This window comes from Haliaeetus albicilla, chromosome 32 (genome assembly GCF_947461875.1).
Source record: "Haliaeetus albicilla chromosome 32, bHalAlb1.1, whole genome shotgun sequence".
In the NCBI taxonomy this organism is placed as follows: domain Eukaryota; kingdom Metazoa; phylum Chordata; class Aves; order Accipitriformes; family Accipitridae; genus Haliaeetus; species Haliaeetus albicilla.
In genome coordinates, this window is record NC_091514.1 from 288095 (window position 1) to 299736 (window position 11642).

The 11642-nt window shown below is 41.0% G+C and overlaps 1 protein-coding gene across 1 annotated transcript; it reads left to right on the forward strand.

Annotated features, from left to right (window-relative positions):
- The first annotated feature begins 1939 nt into the window (after nucleotides 1–1939).
- Nucleotides 1940–11185, forward strand: LOC104312699 (butyrophilin subfamily 3 member A2). The gene is made up of 6 exons (XM_069774776.1): nucleotides 1940–2012; nucleotides 3198–3554; nucleotides 4280–4564; nucleotides 5473–5571; nucleotides 10128–10154; nucleotides 10641–11185. Exons 1-6 carry the CDS (start codon nucleotides 1940–1942, stop codon nucleotides 11183–11185), a joined length of 1386 nt encoding a protein of 461 aa, XP_069630877.1.
- Nucleotides 11186–11642: the final 457 nt, after the last annotated feature.

Genomic DNA, 11642 nt, shown 5'->3' on the forward strand with positions numbered 1-11642 from the left:
TGCTAGCAACCTTTATTAAAGAAATTAGTCATTGAAATGCTAATTGTTTTTTGGTGGGTTGCTTGAAAGACAGAGTTTGCTGAAACTGTTGTAACGGATGGGGTTGGTTTGAGGACTGCAATGTGCTGATTCTGAAACATACTTGCACTGATGAAAGCAAATTTATTTGCTCTTTTTGTGTCAGAAATATAGACTTGTTATGTGCTTGTCTGGTAGGTATATACCAATATGGCTTATTATATATACCATGATGTAGGTAATCTTAATTAATGAATTATCATGCAGGTATAAAATTATTCTGATGCATTCATGCATATGCAAGTAATAAATCTTGGCTAAATTTTCCAGCTGGTGAATGCTGCAAATCTGTGGCATTTATTTTCTGTCTTTCCTTTTTAAACAATAATAGCTGGCCTGTGTCTGAGAGCTTTTAGCTTTATTTGGAGGAGTGTAAAACAGAAATAAATCAAAAGCAAGACAGAAAAGGCTCTGTAGCTTTGCTGCAGTTTTTAATCCTTCTTATTTTTCCTTCTTTCACTCTAGATCTTGGAAAAGCTAACTTTGCATTTGAGTAAACAGTTAATTTTTCAATGGAAATAGCAATGAATGAGTGCAGATTATGACAATGGGCTTGGTATTCTGCACTCGCAACCCCTAGCTTCCTTTTTGACTCTTTACTGCTTCATGCTTCTCCTTTTTTAAGAAAGCAAAGATGCATGTGGGTTAGCCTCCACAAGGAAGCGAGCACCGAGCATGTTCTGTAGACCTTACATATGAACAGAAATGCTGCTGGGCTCTAAGGAAACCAGTCTTCCCGTGTTGAGTTTTGTGACATGAGTAGTCTAGGTCAGTCTAATTTTTTCAGAGGTCACATGGAAAGCTCTGGGTGGAGGGAATTACTTACATTTTATACTAAAAAACCTGTTGAAACATTGGGTGAGATTCTGCGCGCCTAAATTTACACCCCTAGAATCTGCATGCCAGTGTATCCTTTCTGACTTTCTTTACAGCAATCAATAGGTTGCTTCACCTTACGTATGTATTTCTCTCCAAGTATCCAAACGTACTTACTTAACTCATATACAGCAGGTGAATTTCACCCGTTGCTGCTCTTACTGACTGGTATGGGCTTGGAATAATCTTTTGACAGCCAGTGTGTGTTACTTAGGTCAGGAATTTCCCAAGCTGAATGCATGTTTTCAAATGGGACGTGTATCCACTCATGTTAGAAGCGTGTAAGCTTTTTACTCAAAACAGGAATGATGTAGAAGTCTTTTTTTGTCTTCGGGCATTTTTGAAGATCCTCTCTAGAAATCCTAGCTTCTTCCTCCAACCACCAACAACAGAAGTTTTGACCAAGCAAGTATGAGTAAGAGATACAACATATGGAGTTTCAGTGCACAGTAGATGCTTTCTAGCAGAACTTGGAAATAAAGGAGCTTTTTAAAGACTTCTGTCTGCCTGAGGGTCTCACCTGTCTGAAGTTAGACACATCCTACTGGGTTTAGATTTAGCCTTATGTCATCTAGAAAAATGTTGCTATCCTGGCTAGAAGTTTCCTGAACACTGTGTGTCTCATGGACGCTTGGGGACCAGGCCTGTGAGGGGCCCTTAAGACCTAATATACTGTTCTAAGTCTCTCAGAAATACTTCTCTTTTCTCTGATGGCCAAGTGTAAGTCTTAGAATCACAACTTAATTGACTGACTTTCTTTAAAAACAGCTTATTCTGTCATTTTCCTAATTTCACTTGAAGGTACCTAAACACCTCTGCAGATTTGTCCTCGCATCACTCCATATACAGCAGTATATAGAGAAACATACAGCTCTAGTTTGATTTGCTTTTCCCATTTTCTGTTCTGTGCTTGAAAAGATTACAGGAGTCTGGTAAGATTGGCCCTAGAAGTTTTGCTTATTGATGTCTTCAAAACTGCAAGGTGATGGGTTCCAGATTTCAGCAGGCAACAACTCTTCACATCATTCTTTTCCTACAGATAATTCGTTTGGTCACAGGTAAATCTAGGTTCTGTTCTAATCACAATTTGATTTAAAAAGATACCTAATTTCCAGAGCTAGTGGATAGATATAGAAGGAAAAAAAAGAGGTGTAGATTGGGGGAGGGGGAGGTGGCAATACATATTTTATTTGCAACATATTTGTATTATTACCTGATTTTTTGTATATATATATAAAATATATACAGATATACATATTTTTTTATATATACACTCACCATTCCCTCCACTCATTTTCTGAAGCCGGAATGAAACAGTAGCATTATATGAAATTTTAATACACTTCAATCATGCAGATGGCAGAAGGCCTAGGCAATACAAAAGACTCACTTAAACCTTCAACATGGGGTTATAGATTCACAGGGCCCCCATAATTGTTTTTCAGAGAGCTTCCTTTCTCTGTTTTGGAGTAATTTTTCAGCTTGGCTGACCCTGTCACTTTGTCATGCCTAGGTTTCTTTTTGGATCTCCCACTTTAGAGTGCTGAACTGAAGGGCAAAATAAGCTCAGTAAAGGGCCATTACTATTTTTGCTGTTAAACCTCAACACTAAGCTTGTCCTTTTTCACTAACGGCCATTTTGCAACAAGTCGCCTGCGTTTGAAATGAAATACACTTCTGGTGGTGTGTTTCATCACTGAAAGCAGCTGTCCGGGTGAAAAGATTATGGACATCTGAAACCAGGTAGGTGAAATCCTGCCTTTGTGAGCTCCAGCTTTACAAAGTGAGCTAGCCTTTCTGCATGATAGACATGGCATTTCTACCTCTGAACCAGTCTACAGACCGAGCTCAGCATTTTCAGCAGCATCTGCTTGAAGTTACGCTATGTTCTTAGGATAAGTGGTAGTGGTGAAGGATGGCAGAGGATGGCAGGGGCCTTCGGTTACAAAACTGTGCTTGTATATGCTCATTACCTACAGAGATGTGATGTGATTACTGTCACAGGGTATCTTCCTCTCCAATCCTGTTGTCCCATCAGTCTCCGCCTGGTAGAGGTGGTAAATGCCCCATCCCTGGAAACATTGAAGGTCAGGTTGGAGGGGGCTCTGAGCAACCTGATCTAGTTGAAGATGTCCCTGCTCATTGCAAGGGGGGTGGACTAGATGACCTTGAAAGTTCCCTTCCAATCCAAACTATTCTATGATTCTATGACGGGTAAGATTTACATCTATATCTTCTTGCAGGCCAGTATAAAATTATTACTCCTGACAAGCCTGTCATTGGAGTCATTGGAAAAGGAGTCATCCTGCCCTGTCAGCTGAAAATTAAGATAATCCCTGAGAGACTACTTGTTCACTGGGTGTTTACTGGACACTCCAAAAAAATTGATGTGACCACTTATGGTGGAAAAAACTCACGCGATCCAGTTCACGAGGATGAGACATACCGGGGCAGGACAAATTTTTTTTGGTCTGAATTTAATAAGGGAAACGTGTCTCTTCACCTGAAAAATGTCACACTTTCAGACAAAGGGAAGTACACCTGCAGTGTCTTTTTTGAGAATTGGTATGATGAAGCAGTTGTTGACCTGGATGTGGCAGGTAAGTGGAGTGGCAGGCATTTGCTGCTTCTTCCTCTGTCCAGTTGTATAAAATTGGAAAGGTCTATGGGGTACCAATGGGCTGGATTCATCTGCCTTGCTCTTAGCCATATGAAAGATCAGCCTCTGCTATAGGTTAGGCTACCTCTATTTCCAGCAGACTCTGAACCATCATAGAGGTCTTTTTACCATGTCTTGCAGAGGGAGCATAGGCAACACCTTAGCTTTAAAACATTTAAATGTTAGAGAGAGATGAATCCTATGGTAAAACAAGCCTGGTTTTGCAGAGGTGAAGCAACCGAAGCTGCATTTGGTACTGCAACCAGTTTCTTCTGCTCTTGCCCTACACATCACCTCATTTTCTGTCCAGTATTCCAATTTTAATCTATTCATGGTGTCGTCAAACTTTGTTTTACCAAGAAATTTCCAGTCAGTGCAATGCTACTTTATTTTAATTCCAGTTGTTCATGGAGATAACAAAAATCAGTCCAAAGATCTGTCTCTATTAAGACTGTAAAAGGGAAGTTACGTGCAAATGCCCCATTTTAATGTAACACAGGAAGAGCTATTTACCAGCAATTTAATGAGAACTAAAATTTCAAATCTGATAAATTTACACACTGTGTTTATAGATAAATCTGGGGAAGAGCTTCCCACCGTGTACTGTTTGGTGAGACAATATCTTGTCTCCTGTTTGTTGGAGCTTGTTTGTTTGCTGTTCTATAGCTAAAGGTGATGAGTCTTCAGTTTTCCTGGATGGTCCTGTGGGTCAGGGCATTGGCCTCACCTGCAAGTCACAGGGATGGTTTCCAGAGCCCGAAGTAGTTTGGCTGAACAGCAGAGGACGGACACGGAAGGAGGAAGTGACCACCCAAAGCACAAAGACATCTTCAGGCGTTTTTGATGTTGTAAGTTCCATGATTCTCGAACCGGGATCTGACAAGGAAGTCTTCTGCAGGGTAGTCAATAACCTACTCAACGCAATCTGTGAATCCCGAGTCCTGATTTCAGGTGAGTGACCTCCAGGATCAATCGCAGTCAGGACCACTTGGTAGGCTGCTGTCCGTTGTCTCTCCATTGACCCTGGGATGATCCTGGACACCCAGCTCAAGCACAAACATGACTAGTGTTTAGATGGATAACATGATAAGAAGACCATCTTTGTGTCTTAGACCACTTGTTACTTCCAAGATACAACTTAGCTATAAATACTAATGCAGGGCTCTCATTAGCTGCCACCTGAGAGCACTGTGCCAGTTTGGAGGGGGAAGGATTTAGGAGTGTCAATGGGGTTAACAAAGACCCTACGATGCTGCCAGGATACCCAGCAAAATGACCTGAGACAGCTGGAGTATGCCAATAGGAAATGCCGAATGTCCGTTCCCATCCCCTTCTCTCTCCCTAACACCACCATGATTACTCTGAGCTTCAGCGTGTGCCTCCCTCTAGATGGATTCCTAGTCTGGAAAGCAGGCAATTTCACTTCAAAAGGGGAAGAGGGGCATCCTTTTTTCCAATCTGAAATGCCACTGAGGACAGTTGTGCTTTGCTGAAAAACTTCATCATGTGGCTCAACAGTGCAAATACTGGCATCAGAGATGGGCTTCTCAGCACATCTCCCTCATGAAGAGGTACCTTCTCCAAACATGCCTCTACCCATGGAGTTGGAGTATGGGTGTATGCAGTGCAGGAGCCCAGTTTGATTGCCGGCACATAGGCATCTAATACTATCTCTGATGGCCTGGTATAGCTGGCAGAGCAGAACTTTGGATATTTTGGATTTCAAGCGAGTCCTGCAACCTGTGAAGGATACATTACAGCAAATAAAATGGTGCTGGATGCATATGCTTTGGCGGCTGGAGCCTGCCATAGGTGTTTCACAAACATTCAGTGAAAGTAACACCATTTATATTTTACAGATGTCTTCTTTCCTTCCACTTCACCTTGGATGATGGCATTCCTTGTAATTTTATTTCTTAATATAGCTGTTATTGCTGCTGTCGGCTATAAACTACACAGTAAGTATTTCCACCTACACCTTGATATGCAAGTTTTAACCTACAATGCAAAACGCAGTTAATGAAAACTTAAGTAACAGATTCAGAAACAAACATATGGGAATGAGGGGGAGAGAGACAAAATTAACAGACATATAGTTAAATGTAGAGTAGGGTGGGGAGTTGCATGTGTGTGAATGCACAGAGAATCTTTTACAGGGAGGTCACTTCTATGAGATGCCATTTTGTATGATCACAGATATTTACAGACACAGAATATGATTTTAGCTTTTAGAATAGTGGATTTATGAAAAAAAATGAATTTTAAAATGAGAAAGTTTGAGGTTTTACTTCAATATTCTGAATACTCATCTTGTTTAAAAAATAAAAACAAAAATTTAAAAAGTTTCTTTGTTTTTCCAGGTAGTTATAAACAATGCCATAAAGCAGGTGAGTAGTGAAGCAGCGGAATATAAACCCACGTGAACATATTTGAGGAGAAAAGTTTATGCTTCTGAGCCAGCAACAGTCTCAGAAGCAGTATTATAGGTGTGATAATAATGCAGGCATGATCAATATTTAAGTATTTTAGTTTTTTAGAGCACCTGGCCGAAGTAGGGGTATTTGGACCCTGCTCAGCTCTGCGTACTGCCACTGCTGCTTAAGCAGGGAGCTTTGCTTCTTACACTCCTAGGCAGATCTTGTCAGCACAGACAAGTTGGGGTACTCTCCTGCTGTATGGACTCCAATACAACAAGTCAGTGGCTTGTATTCCTCCAGAGCTCACTCTTCCTCAAGACAAGAATAAAATATATATATATATAAACCATAGAATCATCAAATGGTTTGGGTTGGAAGGGAATGTAAAGTCCAACCCCCCTGCCATGGGCAGGGACACCTTCCACTAGACCAGGCTGGTCAAAGCCCCATCCAACCTGGCCTTGAACACTTCCAGGGATGGAGCAGCCACAACTTCTCTGGGCAACCTGTTCCAGTGCCTCACCACCCTCACAGTGAAGAATTTTTTCCTTACATCTAATCTAAATCCATGCTCTTTCAGTTTAAAGCCATTACCCCTTGTCCTATCAGTGTCAGCATCAGCTGGTGAATCCAATACAAACTTTTTTTATCTGCCTACCTACTTGCACGTGGAAGTTCTCCTTGCCTCTATCATTTCTCCAGATGTGAGGTGGTAGAAGGGCTTCTTCACTAAATTGGTTGCTGTTCCAGTAGCTCTTTTCTCTTTGGGTATTTCTAAGGTCTTCTGGTATTGAAATAACCCTCTGTTAAAATGGCTTAATTTTTCTACAGAACTGATGGGTTCAACTTCCAACTAGCATTCCAGTTCCTTTGACTGGTATAATTTATGTTTTATTGTTTTGAGATAGTCAATAATTAATATTGCAATTTTTTTTTCCCAGTAAACTTGAGGGAGAACATGGTAAAAGGTAAATGCTCCTTGAAAAATGTGAAGATATCTTGAAAACATAAAATCAAAGACACTCTTCTAGGGCCTTTTGATTTCTTGGACATGAATCTCCAAAGTAGCAGTCCTTATCGGCATAAAGCATTTGATGGCAATTGGTCACGTTATCCTTTATAATTAAAAAGTATTGGCCACTCCATAGGTAGCCTGAAGTAGAGTCAATCACTCAGGGTAATCCTCTGATGCTTGCAAGATGGTGAACAGACTGATACACCATGAGCTAGTATGATTGCACTAATATCTTGAGGTATAACTGTATTGATGCTGTAATTGCTCTGAAAATGCCATTGTTCTATGCCAGGTTTATGCTCCATTTTTTTTGCACGGCTGGATCACAGTAATCCATGTATTCTGATCTTTTGCCTCCTCTGTTTTCACCTGCTAATAATTCCCAAGATTACTAGAGAAAAAGAAATTTAAATAACAAGCCTTGAACTGTTCACTGCTAAATTGCACCCCGTGGCTTTGACTCTGATGCTCTCATCAAGCTCAGCAAACTCTCATCTCTGATCCTCTCAATCCAGTCTAGCCTGAAGAAACAAGTAACAATTTCTGCTGCAATTTCTGCAAATTCTGTGTGTCATCAGCGTACGTTTCTTGTCAAATAATAACAGTAAACAAGACATAGTCTAGAGGAGTTCCATTATCTCATTTTGGCCTTTCAACTTACCAGTGAGATTCAATTTAAGTTTCTAAAATGATAGAAGTCTCTGGGTGTTCCTGAGGGTCTTGTCTTTGTAGTCAGCTAAGAGAAACAGAAACTTATACATTATTAATAATCACATCTAATTTCTTGCAGAAGAAGTATGTTTGAAGGCAAAACTAGGTAAGGACACACTTCTACTGTTCTTTTTAGTACTTCTAGGGTGCATATTATTTACAACCCCAAAAGAGCAAATGAGGTGTAGATTTTCATATGAAGTACTTCTGGATGTGTCTGTTCCCTTTAGGAAACATTTTTGCGACCTGCTTTCAAGTTTGATTATAAATTAAAAAATGATCCATTTTCAAATAACTTGTTGGAGCTTTAGTAATTGAGGACAACAAAATAATCTAAAAGCTTGTCTCATCATTTTAAACTTGTAAATTAAACCAAATGGCCAGCCAGTAATGTTTTTTTTTCCTTCCTTTTTTTTTTGTTTTGTTTGTTGATCAACTTAGAATCATGCAAGAAAACAGTCGGAGGAGGTAAATATAGTTAATCAACTTTTACAAGCAGGTATGTAAGAGAGAAAGAAAATAAGCTACTTCATAAAAAAGCATAGCAGCTTGCCTTTATTCAAATGAATGTTACTTCTATTTCATTTTTAGTCACTGATGAAAAATTTTACTTAGTGTGGCTCTGCTTCTAAGAAACTTGTGATACTTTGCTGCTCGTGTGTAATCTCTCTGCCTGGAGTCTTGCTGACTGTAGTGAGATTTCTTGAAGCTCTGACCTACTTTTTTTTACTTTCTGGTCAAATTATTCAAACAGCTGTAACCAGCAGCACAAAGCCAAAAATATACGGTTCAGACTCTGTACCCTGAGAAATATTGGCTTGGATATTTAGTTACATACAAAATGAGTACTAAGGAAAATGCCATGTCATGCTTCCCCCTCTCTTCCTGGTTCATCCCTCAACCCAGATACCCACCTGGAGAGGACACATACAGCGAAGACCCTCCTGGAGGTCAACTCCTTTTGGATGAGTAGGCCACCTCAATGCCAGGCAGGAGACTTTAGGGCATCTCAAATAACATTACACAGCTTGTGCCTGTGAATAGGCAGTAGACAAATAACATTAGGCAACTTATGCCACAATAAGGAGGAAACTATCAGTGCCATCAATATTGATTAGCAATATTGCTAATGGCACCTAGAGAACTCAAAAATAGACACCCCCATTTGGTCACCTAAGCCTGCATACCAAGCTATTCCGACTATGTTCATTTGGGTTGAAATTCAGCTATTTATAGTAGGATACCTAGATTCTGCTGAGATGCCATGAGGTTTCCCACCCAGGGCACACCACTTCAGACAACACTGGAAGTGTACAACTAAGGGAAGAAGGGTAAGAAAAAGAAAAAAAAAGAATGCCATAACTCTAGAGCATAGGAACAGTGCAGTATAGTTGTGTTAATTTACACCTGACCTTTATCCACAACACATGCTTTTAAGAATTTAAGTTGAGAAGTTTTCACACGGCAAATTTTAAGGGAAAAAATAATTTCAGAATTTGCACAGGGATAGAATTACTTCCTTCAGATCTCACCTCTTAATCGTTATCTCCTTGAGTTTTCATTTCACTTATTATTCTTTTACAGAAATGTTGGAAAAGAGAAATGACCTTGGTAAGAAAACACCTTGTATAAATCTTACATTTTTACAAACCTCATAAAAAATAAAGCAAGTGTTCAGATAGGTCTTCTGTGGGGGTGAATCCAATGTAAATATCTCCTCACAGTGAGGTTCGATTTTCTCCGTCAAGAAATTTGTCACACGGCTGCTATAAGACCTCTCTGGAAGTCTTCTATGAATAATCTTCCTTATTGGGAGTTTTTCTTACCTAAAAACTACACCAAAACTACAGACAACTATGTTGCATCATGTGGTTTTTTTTTTCTTACAAATCACGCCCGCCTGAACCATTATGATAACAGCCGAGAAACTGATTTCCTCCTCATAGCCCAACTGGCTGACCTAATGTCCTCTAAAATGCTTGCCAAATATAAAGAAATTCAGACCTTCTTGAGAAGCCCAGTTTGTGTTCCTCACCTTGCAACAAAGTCTCAAAAGTTTAAACCACACAAATTAAAAAAACCTCATACTGACTAATGTCATTGCTTGATCTACTGTTAGGGGTTGTCTGACTTTGAAAAAAACCTCACAAATTAAGTGTTAATAACTAGAACATCTTTCTCTTTCAGAGACATTAGAAGCTGAGCTGGGTAAGTGGTTTAAAAGTTTTATTTCATTGTGATATGTACTGGTTGATTAAGTAAAGTCAACCCTGGGGCAGAATTGCACATCAATAGACAGAAATACTGTAGGCTGATAAGTATCTGGCTGCCCAATGGATTCATAAAACACTACTCTCTTTTCTTTCTCTAGATTTCTGGGAAGCCCGGAGCCACGCAGGTAAGCTGGCAGGAGGAAGGGTGTGAAAATGCAGTGGCCATCTGTCCAAGTCACGCTGAAATGACAATGCCATGATGTTGGAGATAGACCGACTAGCTGCAGTCACAGGAATATGCCTGGCTTGGTTAACAGGCTAATGAAGCTGGGATGTGGCCGTTGGGAAGACTGAGAAAAGGAGCTGCTGAAAGGCGTCGAGGTGTGGGGTGGGATGTGGACACAATTCTGGAGAGGATGGATGATCGTATGGAAAAGAGATTTATGGTAGAGTGTGTGGACTTGTGCCCCAAAAGAGGACACGGCTGTGACAGCTCTGAGGTGCCTCCCAGTTCATCAGTGATTGCATGCCCTCTTCTGGGGAATGCTTAAATTCTTTGTTGAATCACACCAGGACCGCTCAGACCCTCAAACACTTCAACACATAGCCCCATGGGGAGAGAGGTGCCTGGACCACTCTGCTCATCCGATGATTCCCGTTTTCCCCTCCAGTTCCCATTACTGTGGATCCTGACTGCCGAGTCCTGGAGCTCCAGGTGCCGGGGACTCCAGATGTGGAGAGCAATGCGTCTGAACCTGCTGGCCCAAACGCTTCCTCCACAGTCCCTGTCCTGCTGGGGAAGGAAGGGTTTGCAGCTGGGAAACACTACTGGGAGGTGGAGGTGGGCCAGCAGCACGACTGGGTGCTGGGGGTGTTGAGGGAGAAAGGGAGAGAGGAGGAGGAAGGGACCCTTCCCGGGGAGGACTTCTGGGCTCTGCACAGGTCCCAGGGAGAGATTTTCTCTAGCAAAGGAGACCACAGGATTGCGAAGCAGCAGATGAGTAATTCAGTGATCGGTGTGCTGCTGGACTTGGAGGACGGGCAAGTGAACTTTTATGATGCAGAGCAGATGGGCGTCACGGTGAGAATGCCTCTAAGGCTTGGGAAGGAACCTGCAGAAATGTTTTACCCATTTCTATCCAAAAGGGAAGGGACGCTCACACCTCTTATCCGCCCGGTCTTAACCCCTGTCCCATTAAAGCTTCTTGAAATATGACTGTGAGATCTAATGGATTAGATCTCATTAGGGATTCCCTCTTAGGGAAGAACAGTTCAGTGGAAAGAAGAAGGGAAAAGTTACATCTCAGGCATCAGGAATGCAAAATTAAAAAGAAGAAACCTGAAGCTGAAACAGGGAAAAAAAATGAGAAAGGAGAAAAGAATCAGCTAGTTGAAAGAAGATTGGGATCAGATTCAGAAAAACCTAGGCAGGAGTCTGAGTTCCCATTACAGATCATGAAAGTCTTATCAGTACAGCAATGGTTTAATTTGCTTAAAGATGGAATTGTAATTTAGGTGATGTCACACAGCCTGTCTTTCCTTCTCTAGACAACATGACTCATACTCCATGTTTGGTGTTTTATGTTAGGTTGAATGCCATCCCTAAAGTTAGGCACGCCAACTGCTACCATTCTTGTATCAAGAAATGAAATAAATATATCCTGAAGGCAGAG

What these genes read in the sequence shown, in the direction of transcription:
- LOC104312699 (XM_069774776.1), top strand. Translation starts at nt 1,940, where the DNA reads ATGGGTTCCAGATTTCAGCAGGCAACAACTCTTCACATCATTCTTTTC. An exon ending in TGTTGACCTGGATGTGGCAG is followed by an intron (nt 3,555 to 4,279) that starts GTAAGTGGAGTG and finishes GCTGTTCTATAG; the next exon opens with CTAAAGGTGATGAGTCTTCA. An exon ending in ATCCCGAGTCCTGATTTCAG is followed by an intron (nt 4,565 to 5,472) that starts GTGAGTGACCTC and finishes TATATTTTACAG; the next exon opens with ATGTCTTCTTTCCTTCCACT.